The following is a 13,121-nucleotide window of genomic DNA, read 5'->3' on the forward strand; positions in this document are numbered from 1 at the left end:
ACAAAGAGAGATTGGTAATTGATAGCCCTTGTGCAGTTGTAACTGTCTGGGCAGGACGGTGCTCATAAATTTGGTTTGGAGCCCCTACTGCTTTTATCCCAACCCCCCGTTACCCAAAAACACATAGGGTTAAGGACTCCTCTCCCAACACTTTGGACACATCCAAGTTTTCAGTAATCAAATGAAGTGGGCATACTGTGGAGTAAGAAAGGAACAAATAAAAAGGTGTAACAATTCAAAGCAGTCTGACAGACACGCATAAATGGGAGAAAGCTGGCTTAGGCTCATGATAAATGAGCTGTTGTGAGGAAGTGTAGATAGAGATTCAGTCTGGAGCTCCATCTGTTTTTCACGTTAGTCCAGAGCTGGTCTCTCCATGAGAATAGTCATATGATCAGGGATCATTTTAACATGTTTCTGGATAGTATGACTATTTTGTACATTTTTTGTTGTTGTTGTTTTTTATATATATTTGGTGCTCTTCAAGCCATGCATCAGTTGTTAATTTACAGAAATAGAAATGTTCTTATTTTTCTATATTTTTTTTTTATAATTTTAATTTTAGGACATTTACATTTATGCATTTAGCAGACGCTTTTATCCAAAGCGACTTACATTGCATTCAAGTTACAGTTTTTACATTTTATCAGCTCTTAATTAATTAATTATTAAGAAATGTTCTTCGGAGCAGTTAAAGTGCCATCTTAATGTTTTTTTTTGTGCAATATTTCTTATCTAAGATAATCTTGGGTTAGTAAAAAAATGTACATAATGCAGAGGTTTCAAAATGGAAGTTTAATTTACTTGACAAAGCATCTGAAAAAGCAAGAAGAAACATAACTGCCAAAATATAGGCTTTTCTCAGCAAATTTTGACGTACAGTAAGTAAGGGTTTCACAAACTGGGGTTTTATAAAAACCCTGGGAAAGTTAATAATTAATTGTTTTTTTTATTAAAATAAATATTCATAAAATAAAAACAATAAAGATACAACACTTACTACAAAAGATACAAATATTTTGTGTGAAACCAATGATTTGCTGTGTTTTAGTGGATAATCAGAGAAACAGTTTTTTCTTTATTTTTATTTTATTTTATTTTTTATTAGTTTTTCTGCATGTCATGTAACCATTAAACTTACCAGAGAACAGTGAACATGCAAATGTGTTCTTGTTATTAAAATATTAACTTAAAATTCAAATAAATATTGAAGTCAAAGATGTTTGGCCGGCAAAAAAAAAGGTGATTCTTGTGTATATAATAAAATAATTGAATGTAATAATTGACATTAAAATAGCATACAATAATTTGTTAGGGGATGCACTGAAATGAAAATTCTGGATGCACTTGGCCGAAAACCTAAAATGCTTTTTAATAATTATTTAATATTTTTTGTAATATTTTTTAATTTAGCTCAATAATTTCAGTATTACTGAATGTAACCACACTTTTATTGAAAGTTAAACAAATTGGACAGAAAATATATTAATATTAAATATCAATATATAATTTTTATTCAGTTCTATGCAACATAATCAGATTTAACAGATTTTTTTTTTTAATTATCTAAATAATGTATAGTCCTTCAAAACTATTATTATCAGAGCATAGTGTCACGAGACTGTAGTGTCATTTTACCAGCGTTGCTCAGTACAACACTACAACATCATGTTACATCACAGTAGTGCTATTGCAACTAGGAACAAACAAGGCGCCAACAGGCATGTTATTTGAGTGGACTTTGCATATGTGTTTTTTTTTTTTTTTTTTGTTAACTCTTATTTTTCTCTCTCTTTTAACTAGTCTGTCCCAGTACAGTGATGACAATATGATGGACCCCTACAACCTGGCTATCTGCTTCGGCCCCACGCTCATGTCCGTGCCTGAGGGCCACGACCAAGTCTCCTGCCAGGCACATGTGAACGAGCTCATCAAAACCATTATTATCCATCACGAGACCATCTTTCCAGGGCCCCGTGAGCTGGAGGGGCCCATCTATGACCGTGGAGGAGCCGCTGAGGAATACTGGTGAGTCTACAGTGAATTTTTGTTACAAAAAAAAGGAAGGAGGAAGGATGAAAATGAATCACATAATCTTGGCAGTGAATACTGGCACCACATTTAATTGAAACAGCTGCTCAGCCGAACCACAAAACCAGAAATGAGTTGATCAGATGAGCTTGATTTAATGCAGAACCAGTCAGACATGATGGATTGAGCATTTTAAAGATAAAGAGACATTATAAAGACCAACAGAGCCCTACAGAGAGTGTATATTATGCTCATTTAAGCCGTCAGTTCAATGGTTGAAGGCACAGATACATTTTCGTGTATCAGCACATGACCTAGACTCCCAAAAGATGTCACCGTGAAAGCAACCAGGATAGTGGCAGGCAGCCAGACTCAAAAACCACCATCATGAGGTCCATTTTTAAATTAAAAAACAAGGTTATCCTACACTGCTCAAGGCCAAGTGCTAATGAAATGCCCTCCTGCGGCTTTTTAATAACTGTTTTGGATGTCATAGAGGAAATTACTTCAGACTGCTGTGTCATCGTGAAAAGAAAGCAACGTGTCCAGGTCAGGTTTGTTTGTGATATGCAGGCTCATTTCATGTGGTTTTCATGCACGGGATTGTTTAGATTGCATGGCGGTGTAATTAAGACTTTGAGCTGGAGAGATGATGTGTTTTTTGTTCCGGGTTTAGTCAGTCTCTCATTTCAGCTTCCTGAGGCTTTAGGTCACGTGAAGTCAAGACACGTTAACAACATACTGTAGTTAACACGTTGCATGCTCAGTTCCTGCCCTGATAGGAATTACTGTTTCTTATCTTCTTGCGTTTCTGAACTATTGATTGAGCATTTTCCAGCCAGATCACTTCAGTCATCCTGTATTTGCTTTTAAGTCTAGCCTAAAAATGTATTTGTTTGATAAGGCTTATAATCTGTATTGATGCTTTCCTGTCTTACTTTTATTGCCATTTTATTGTCTTTTGTCGGATTTTTTAAGTAAATGTATATATATATATTTCTACATGCATACATACAGATATACATATATATATATATATATATATATATATATATATACATATATATATATATATATATATATACATATACATATACATATATATATATATATATATATATATATATATATATATATATATATATATATATATATATATATATATATTATACTTTTGCTTTCATATAATGATGACAATTTGGGTACAGTCATGATGCCCTAAAAAAAAGGGACCCAGACAGTTTTTGACTGAAATTTACTTTACGCAGTGTCCTTGAAATGCTAAAGTAAAAGTTTTGTTGAAGACTAATGCTGAGAGCAGAATGAGATATCCAGCGTCTCTGGGGAAGACATTAAAAATCACAGCAGCTTCTGACCTCCCTGAACACAAACTCATCTGCTCGAGGGTGAAGAAGCCACATGGATCATTTTACCTTAAGAGCCCAGATCAAAGCTATACTCGCTCTCTCAGATGGAGTGACAGGAGGATCACAGGATCTTCTTCACCATCTAACTGCTCAATGAGGCCAGTCTGTCATTTTAAAGATTCACTGAATCTGTGATGGACGTGTACTTTGCCAAACCTGTCTGACAGCATCTCCCTACACACACCAGGCAGAGATTAGTACATTATACAGTCATTACCCTCAGGTTCCTTCTGTCTAAAGCTGCTCTCTAATGAAACTAAGCTTTTCATTAGCCCAGGCTTCATGCTTGCCAACTGTCTATGTAATAAACCGGGATGGTCTTGGTGAGATATATTCCAGCTGGGTAGAGCACTGTACTTTCACTCTGCAGAGCTTGAATTTCCTCCAGCATATGTTACGAGAGAGCAGCTTTTATTAGTAGAGTAATGACAGTAAATTAGGCAATGTTTTTGCTTGAGTGCTCAATAAGAAATCAGGTTGTTCAGTTGGATATTTTACTAAATTGATACTAGGGTATTAGAGGGTTTCTTGGCCTGTGAATTGCGTAACAGAGCTGTTATCAGCACTGAGGCCCTCATAACCTTGGAAATGAGCCATTTTCCTTTGCATTAGTACTGTGTTTTCTGGTCACATTAGATTCCATACTGGAGTTGAGTTGAGTGAGCGCAGGTTCAGTTTACAGTCAAGAGGCCACAGGAAAGTCCAGCTTTGATCCTCGTATCTGGGCTCTGCTTCCTGTTTTGCTTCAAAGAATCATGGACACTCAGTTTCAGGCCTGAAGAGTGAGACATAGAGAATCATAACTGGTTCTCAGAAATGTCCTCATTCACTATGCCGTGTGCTTTCCTTCTTCTGCTCTTTCCTTCTCATTATTACTATAGCAGTCAAAAGTTTGAATACATCTACTCATTCTTGATTATTACTATTTTTCCTATTTTTTAATAATAGTAAGGTTGTAAAAACCATGAAGTATTGTGGAAAAAATATGGGGATTTTATGGGGAAAGATATGTGGAAAAATATCAGATTGTGGCTCAAAAATGGGTCCCAATTGGGTCAGCAGGGGAAAAACGATGTGGATGCAAATACTAAAATCAAGCATTTATAATCATATATCTAATCATATAATCATGCATATTAAGGATAGTAAATATAAATATATACAAAATATAAATAATACAAATAATAAATCTAAATAGGCTTTAAAAAGGGGTGCAAATGCTTCTAATCAAACTTTCTTCTTTGGTGCACTTTTTATTTGTTTATTTATTTTTACACTACATTTAAATTTTTTTTTTTTTTTACTTTTATTAAGCAAGAATGCATTAAATTGATCAAAAGTGAGAGTAAAGACATTTATAATGTAATTTAAAATAAATTTTAATTCAAATTCGTTATTTAAAATTGTAATACTTTACAATATATTAGTTTTTACTGTTTTTTTTTTGTTTAGTTTTGTTTTTTGTTGGTTTTTTTCAATCAAATTTGCAGCCTTGGTTAGCCTAAGAGACTTCTTTCAAAAGCATATTAAAAACCTTATCCACCCAAACAAACGGTTTGTTAATTTATTTACTAAATTATATCTCTTAAAATAGAAATTCATACCTTAATACAATTTGTCTACAAAATGATTCAAATAATCAAATATATAATAAAAACCTTTCAAGCAGAAGATGTAAGCTGATCAGAAGGTCTTCAAGATCATGAGAAACATTACATTTACTCAGGTGTTTAGTCAACTTTTCATTTAAATCTCCTTTTTTAGTGGTTCATGTAGATGTGTCTGTTGCATGTAAATGCTGGTTTCTGTATTAAAGTAATGATTAAAGTTTGTGTAATTGAGGTTTTCACTGAAACATGTTTCTTGTGGTCAATTCAACAGTGATAGTCCACACATTGAGCCCCCCCTAGTGGATGAACCTGCACCTGACGCTGCCTCTGAAATCCACAACAGCGATGATGGTGAGCCCAGATGCCATTCAAAAGGACCGTACTAACAAGCGCACAAATTTTTTATAAAGACACACTGTTGCCGCCTGCACCAGTCAGCCCTCTTTTGTCCACGCACCCCTTCTGCAACTCCAAACCTGTTATGATAAATGTGCTCTAACCTGCCTGGCTTCCTGTGCAATAACCCTTCCTCTTTTCCTTGTCTCATCCTCCCCTCTCATTCTCTCCCCTTCCTGTCCTCTCTCTCTTTGTCTTTCCCTGTCTTTCATGTCTCTAAATAGTAAAGTCAGGGTCCTTGAACGTTTCAGAGTCTGACCCCATTGAGGCCATCGCACGTTTTGACTACTCTGGACGCACCAATCGTGAGCTTTCCTTTAAGAAGGGGGCGTCTTTGCTGCTGTACCACCGTGCATCTGAGGATTGGTGGGAGGGTCGCCACAACGGCACTGAGGGACTGGTGCCGCACCAGTACATAGTAGTGCAAGACATGTAAGCTGTCTCGTTTATTGACTTGAATTAGTGATATCGATCAGAACTGCTTCTTTAACCAGTTATTCAGTCTCCTACTAGTAATTACTGATTAACTATCAGTAAGACCGCCCATAGTATATGTGAATTCTGGAGGTGTCTGTGATCTTGATAGGCCGGATGGATATGCAGGCAGAGGAAGTCCCAAAGCTGACCTAGAGGCTTCCCTTGATTCTGTGGAAGAGAAGGTGTCCACCAGAGCCAGTGCCAGCTCACCCATTGGAGGTCATGTAGCTGATATCTACCTAGCTAACCTCAACAAGTAAGTTAACAGTTCATCTGGTATGCATTAATAAAAATGGTGTGCAAAAAAGAAAAATTGCACATGTGTATATACACTGCCCGTCAAAAGATTGGGATCAGTAAGATTTTTAATGTTTTTTTTAAGGGAATTTCTTCTGCTGTATTTATTAGATCAAAAATACATAAAAAACTGTAATATTGTGAAATCTTATTGCAATTTGTATTATTGGTTTCTTGGATGCAGTGCTGCATTTTCAGCATCATTACTCCAGTCTTCAGTGTCACATGATCCTTCAGAAATCAATCTAATATGCTGATTTATTATGAGTGTTGAAACTGTTGTGCTGCTTCATATTGTTTTTTGGAACATGTGATACTTTTTTCTTTGATTCTTTGATGAATACAAAGTTAAAATATATATTTTATATATATATATATATATATATATATATATATATATATATATATATATATATATATATATATATATATATATATATATATATATATATATATATATATTAGTGCTGTCAATCGATAAAAAAAATTAACGAATTAATCGCACATTTTTCTAAAATTAATCGCGATTAATCCCACCAACATTAAAGTTTTTAAATATATTTTTATATTGCAATAATTTCACATTCAATCTTCAAATGTACAAACAACATAAAGACAGTATATTGTTAATATTTCTTTAATGGCATCTTTTTTATGATTGAAGGCCAGCATCACTGATATCAATACTACTGATGTCTCTATAAAATAGTTTTTTTCCCCCCTGAATATTTAACCATTGACTGTAACCATTCAGCATTACAGTATAATTGAGAGCTATCAATTTTTTACTTTTATTAGACTTCTAATTTAAGTGAATTTAAAACAATCTTCACATGAACCCATTATAATAAATGACATATTTGCCTACCTGTGCCCTTCAGCAGAAATATACAGAAAATGAATAGTTACCAAACACTAAATTCTAAATTAAATATAGATGAACCCCTTAAAGCTATAAAAGTTATTGACTTCCTCTTTTTTTCTTTTGTTCTTGGATTAATAGACATCACAGCAGCTGGTTATTAGCTTATTTGCCTGCTATTGCTTTAAAAGCTGCTGCTGCTGAACGTGACGTGGATTTGACATGCATCATATTTTCTCACAAATCTCTTTACCTTTTCTGACCCACTTCAGGTCTTTAAGTCTCTACTAATGAGCGGACGAGTTGAATCGGGTGTTTTAGATGAGGGAGACAGTGCTGGGGTGCCTCAGGACATTTCAGAGACATGTTCTTAAATGTGACGCATATATAACATATTGCATGCATGCATGCACACAATTTTAAGGCAGCTTTAATCACCTTTTTGCTAACTTCATGCCTTAACTGATGGCATAACTACGACATTGCATGCACGTAGTTTCTTTCGCTGTTTGATATGAAATGATACAGGCTACGGCGCGCGCCGGCACCTTTGTGCGTGTATTTGAAGAGCAGTATCTTTTACGTGCTCGTTTGACTCTGAGGCGACGTTAGAGCGCGCATCTGAAACGTCTCCCGTTTGATGTGGTCATGAAGACATTCTGCATCTAAATAAAAGCAATCCTTTTCAAGAAAAAAGTGACAGAGGCAGCAGTGCTATTGCCCTACACCAACCCTACACCTAAACTTAGCCCTCACAGGAGACTTTGTGCATTTTTAGATTTTCAAAAAAACACCATTTAGTATGTTTTTTAAGCCTTTTGAATTACGGGGACATAGGCAGTGTCCTCATAAACCACCTTCATATTGTAATACCTCTGTCATACCCATGTCATTATACAAATTTGTGTCCTCATAAACCACATAAACATGCACACACACACACAAAACACATCAGTTCCAGCATTGCTAAAGTTGGTACTTTATCAAAATATAATACAAACATCAGCGCACCCACCTCTGTATGACCGTTGGAATACATGTATTGTGTCACCTCTAATATATTATATATGATTTGTGATACGCGATCCGATTGGAGCGCTTCGAAACAGTGTAACAGCAATGGTTTTTAACTGATTCCAAGTTTCAAAAAGCTCTGTTGATACTGTGTTCTTTGCTTGCTTTCTCTATATAATTTGTTCGTTGTTTGAATAACCGTGGAAATTAAATCATTACAATTAATAGGCATACATACAATTTTTTATTAAACTGTGATCACTTCAAATACCGCTTCCGTTGTATTAAAAACATTTCATGACATGCCGCCTATTACTTGCCTAAAAAGACGGGTACCTCTGCCCAGAGGTTTTTTTTTTTTTTACAAATCGCACCCTGTATTACAGGTACATCTAAAAAAATTTGAATATCATGAAAAGGGTCAATATTTTTTGTCACTCATATCAGAAAGTGAAACCCATATATTATATAGATTCGTTACAGAGTGAAATATTTCAAGCCTTTATTTCATGAAATTTTGATGATTATGGCTTACAGATAATGAAAACCCAAAATTCAGTGTCTCAGAAAATTACAATATTACGTAACATCAATAAAAAAATGATATTTTAAACAGAAATGTCAGGCTTCTGAAAAGTATGTTCATTTCTACGCACTGAATACTTGGTTGGGCCTCCTTTTGCATGAATTACTGCATCAATGCAGCGTGGCATGGAGGCAATCAGCCTGTGGCACTGCTCAGGTGTAATAGAAGCCCAGGTTGCTTTGATAGCGGCCTTCAGGTCATCTGCATTGTTGGGTCTGGTGTCTCTCATCTTCCTCTTGACAATACCCCATAGATTCTCTATGGGGTTCAGGTCAGGCGAGTTTTATGGCCAATCAAACACAGTAACACTATGGTCATTGAACCAGCTTTTGGTACCTTTGGTAGTGTGGGCAGGTGTCAAGTCCTGCTGGAAAATGAAATCAGCATCTCCATAAAGCTTGTCAGCAGAAGGAAGCATGAAATGCTCTAAAATTTCCTGGTAGATGGCTGCGTTGACTGTGGACTTCAGAAAACATAGTGGACCAACACCAGCAGATGACATGGCAGCCCAAATCATCACTGACTGTGGAAGCTTCACACTGGAGTTCAAGCAACATGGATTCTGTGCCTCTCCGCTCTTCCTCCAGACTCTGGGACCTTGATTTCCAAATGAAATGCTCAATTTACTTTCATCTGAAAAGAGGACTTTGGACCACTGAGCAACAGTCCAGTTCTTTTTCTCCACAGCCCAGGTAAGACGCTTCTGACGTTGTCTCTGGTTCAGAAGTGGCTTGGTAGCCCTTTTCCTGAAGACGTCTGAGCGTGGTGACTCTTGATGCACTGACTCCAGCTTCAGTCCACTCCTTGTTAAGCTCTCCCAAGTGTTTGAATCAGCTTTGCTTGACAGTATTCTCAAGCTTGCGGTCATCCGTGTTGCTTCTGCACCTTTTCCTACCCAGTTTCTTCCTTCCCGTCAACATTGCATTTAATATGCTTTGATACAGCACTCTGTAAACAGCCACTCCTTGCAGTAATGACCCTCTGTGACTTACCCTCTTTGTGGAGGACGTCAATGTTCGTCTTCTGGATCATTGCCAAGTCAGCAGTCTTCCCCATTATTGTGGTTTCAAAGAACAAGAGATACCTGGAATTTATACTGTAGGGATGGTCATTAATTGAAACTCAAATGTAAATATTCTAATATTTTGAGATACTGATTTTTGACTTTCATGAGCTGTAAGATCCAATCATCAAAATTAAAACAAAAAAACTTTTGAAATGTTTTACTTTACATGTAATTAATCTAAATTATATGAAAGTTTCACTTTTTGAAATAAGTTTCAATGAAATGAACTTTTTCACGATATTCTAATTTTTTTAGATGTACCTGTGTATCAGAATCAGAATCAGAATCAGAAAGAGCTTTATTGCCAAGTGTGTTTGCACACACAAGGAATTTGTCTTGGTGTTATGAGCTTCCAGTACAGAAAGTACAAACATAGTGCAGACAACATATAATTAAGGTGATAAAGAACACTAATGAAGAGAATATACAATAATTAAGGATAACAATAGTAATAAAAATAAATATATATATATATATATACATATATATATATATATATATATGTGTATATATATACATACACAGTATATATAGATGCAGTGTGTGTGTGTGTGTGTGTGTGTGTGTGTGTGTGTGTGTGTGTAAACAAAAAATTATTTAAATGTTGATTATCATATCATTTTGCCTACACTTTATCCATTTTAGGATGAGGAAACGGCCAGAAGCGCCCAGCATCCGAAGAGCAGTCCGGCCAGTGGAGGGACTAGGTGAGGGCTCATCCGGAGCAACAGGGGGTTTAAAGACCTCCTCCATGCCAGCAAGTGGACTGGCTAAGGAAGGGACAGACAAGCGACCGGTCAGTGCTCACAGCATCCTAAACTCCATCACCCGACACTCCTCTCTGAAGACTAAGGTGGAAGGTCCTCAGCTCCGCAAGTCCACACCTGCTGGACGATCCAAGAGTTTCAGCAATCACAGACCACTGGACCCAGAGGTCATCGCTCAGGTGGAGCACAGCTCACAGGTACGACAAACCCAGAATCTGGGAATTTAATTCAGAGTGACACTTAGGGATGGGCATTTTCCAAAAATTTTGCATTTGAATATTTGGGCTCATAAAAAACGGAAAACATTAAAAAAAAATAAAGCATTCAAGATCAAGCAGAGCAAACGGAAAAATCAAGCAGACTGTGCCAATTACAGTACTGATTGTGTTTACATTGTTTAACGTATTAATTCTGAGAGAAACAGTAATATCCACATGCTCAGGTGAAAGTTTGTTCCTCAGTCTGATATCAATAAGAACGCGCTGACAAAGATAACGTGTGCTAACAGTTCTTGGCGCTTTGTATTAAACCACTCTCCCTCAAGGAAACTTTATGTCTCAAGATCATTTCACTATCAGATGAAACTCTTCTCTTCCCGGCTCAATCGGAGTACAGCTGCGCTCACCTGCCGTTGTAAATACAGTGATGGACAGCTGTCTTTCCTCAGTCGACTGTGTATGGATTTCATGATTTCTCATTGTGGTGGTGATATTATGATAAATCAGTTTCACTAATTCATTTGATCAGAATTAATTACATTTTGTCAGATCATTTAAATCAAATTAAATTCAAACTTCGCGAGGCAGATGACGACATTCTGCAGTAGCCCCTCACTGCAGAACAAAGATCCAGGGGGCAGGGTTGGATACACATCTAGGTAGGTTCAGGTATATGTAAGGTGGGAGGAGTTGGATCTAGATCCAACCACGCCCCCTGGATCTTGTGTTCTGCAGTGAGGACCATCTCACATTCTGTGATCAAAAACTATCAACTTGTTAACACGCTCCACAGCGCCACCCAGTGCATGTAGTTATGACTGCTTTGGATTTATCATGGATTCCCTGCATTTATGGCCAGCAAATTAACACATAGAAAAATTCGAATAGTATTTATATTCAAATAATAACTACAGACCGAATGTTCAACTATTCATGGACACCCATAGTGACACTGCTTTGATTGCTTTAAAAGTATTTAAATTCAGAAATTTTAAGACCCTATCAGTTTTCATACAAACTTACAATGAATAAGAATGACACACGTGTAAACAGAAAATCCATTTTCCACTCAAAATAGTGCAGAGCTCTCCAGAGGAGTATCTGTGTTTTTTAGAACGTCCTATTTCTCTTTCTTTCGAGCTATAGAGGTCCAGAATCAATCCCGGCTGTGGTTTGTAATTGAGTTGGAGTTCCTGCAGTCCAGTCATTATGTGTGGACATCTCACAGTTTTGTCAAAAATCAGAGGTGACTGACCTCAGCTAAAGTCAAAGCTACGGATGTTTTTTTTTTTTTTAAAGGACTGAAATGCTGGAGAATGGCACTAAACTCCATCAAACTGAAAAAAAAAGCCAGATGACAGTAATTTTTTTTAAATTGCAGCTACAAAAATAACTCTACACACTGCTGTTCAAACGTTTGGGATCAGTAAGATTTTTAATGTTTTTGGATTATCTTATGCTTATCAAGGCTGTATTTATATTGCAATTTCTAATATTGTTTTCCTATTTTAATATTCTTTAAAGTATCATTTATTTCTGTGACACAGCGCTGAATTTTCTTTTTTTTTCTTTTATACAATAACTTTTTTTAATAATTTCACAAATAGAAGAAAACAAAACACAGACATATGCTTTACATACAATGTTAAATCAAAGAAACATGCAGAATGTATCTTCCAGCATTCAATGACAGCATGTTAGTATTTCCAATTTAAACATACTCTGCCTTTTTTACAAACTTGAGATATATTCTGAGGCCATATATTTTATATGACCAACTGTCCTCTTTTCTCATTCCCAAAATAAAAAACCAAGGGTCTTTCTCAATAATGCAGTACAATATACTTTCAAGCTTTGCTTTAATCTTATCCCAAAAGTGGCTTATCAAAGGGCAGAACCAAAACATGTGGGAGTGTGTACCCAAACCAGATTTACATTTAGGGCAGACTGGTGAACGCTTCGAATTAATCTTAGAAAGTACATAAGGAGTACAGTGTCTACTGTGCAGTATTTCAACTTCTTGTGCCTTGTTACACAGCAGTATATCCCTCATATTTTGCATGACATTTGACCATTTCTCGTCCTCCTAAGCCCCCCAAAGTCCCTTTTCCACCCTGATAACAATGCTTGCAAATTGTTTCCTGAATTAGAAACTAACAAGGTGCAAACCTTAGAAATAACATTCCTTGTGTTCAAAGAGTGCTTCAAAAACAGATCTAGTTTAGTACACATCTCTTGATCTGTGGGGAAAGTAAGAGTTTTATCAATGAAATGTCTGATTTGAAGGAAACCAAAAAAAATGAGAAGGTAACCCATAACTGTTGAAATAACAAAGAATTCCTATTATGCAAGTCTGATATTTGTTCATAT

At 36.1% G+C, this 13,121-nt stretch overlaps 1 protein-coding gene across 4 annotated transcripts in view; it reads left to right on the top strand.

Annotated features, from left to right (window-relative positions):
• The window catches only part of LOC306855030 (SLIT-ROBO Rho GTPase-activating protein 2), a 112,741-nt gene that overhangs the window by 95,218 nt on the left and 4,402 nt on the right, over positions 1–13,121 (top strand). For 2 of the 4 annotated variants that reach the window (XM_079393415.1, XM_079393416.1), the window contains 5 exons: positions 1,804–2,028; positions 5,340–5,419; positions 5,716–5,896; positions 6,051–6,197; positions 10,412–10,730. In XM_079393415.1, coding sequence (XP_079249541.1) covers positions 1,804–2,028; positions 5,340–5,419; positions 5,716–5,896; positions 6,051–6,197; positions 10,412–10,730 — 952 coding nt within the window. Of the gene's footprint in view, positions 1–1,803; positions 2,029–5,339; positions 5,420–5,688; positions 5,897–6,050; positions 6,198–10,411; positions 10,731–13,121 lie in introns of all 4 variants that reach the window. The other 2 variants (XM_079393413.1, XM_079393414.1) reach the window with 1 other exon arrangement.

The sequence above is a fragment of the Barbus barbus genome (genome assembly GCF_936440315.1).
Source record: "Barbus barbus genome assembly, chromosome: 35".
In the NCBI taxonomy this organism is placed as follows: domain Eukaryota; kingdom Metazoa; phylum Chordata; class Actinopteri; order Cypriniformes; family Cyprinidae; genus Barbus; species Barbus barbus.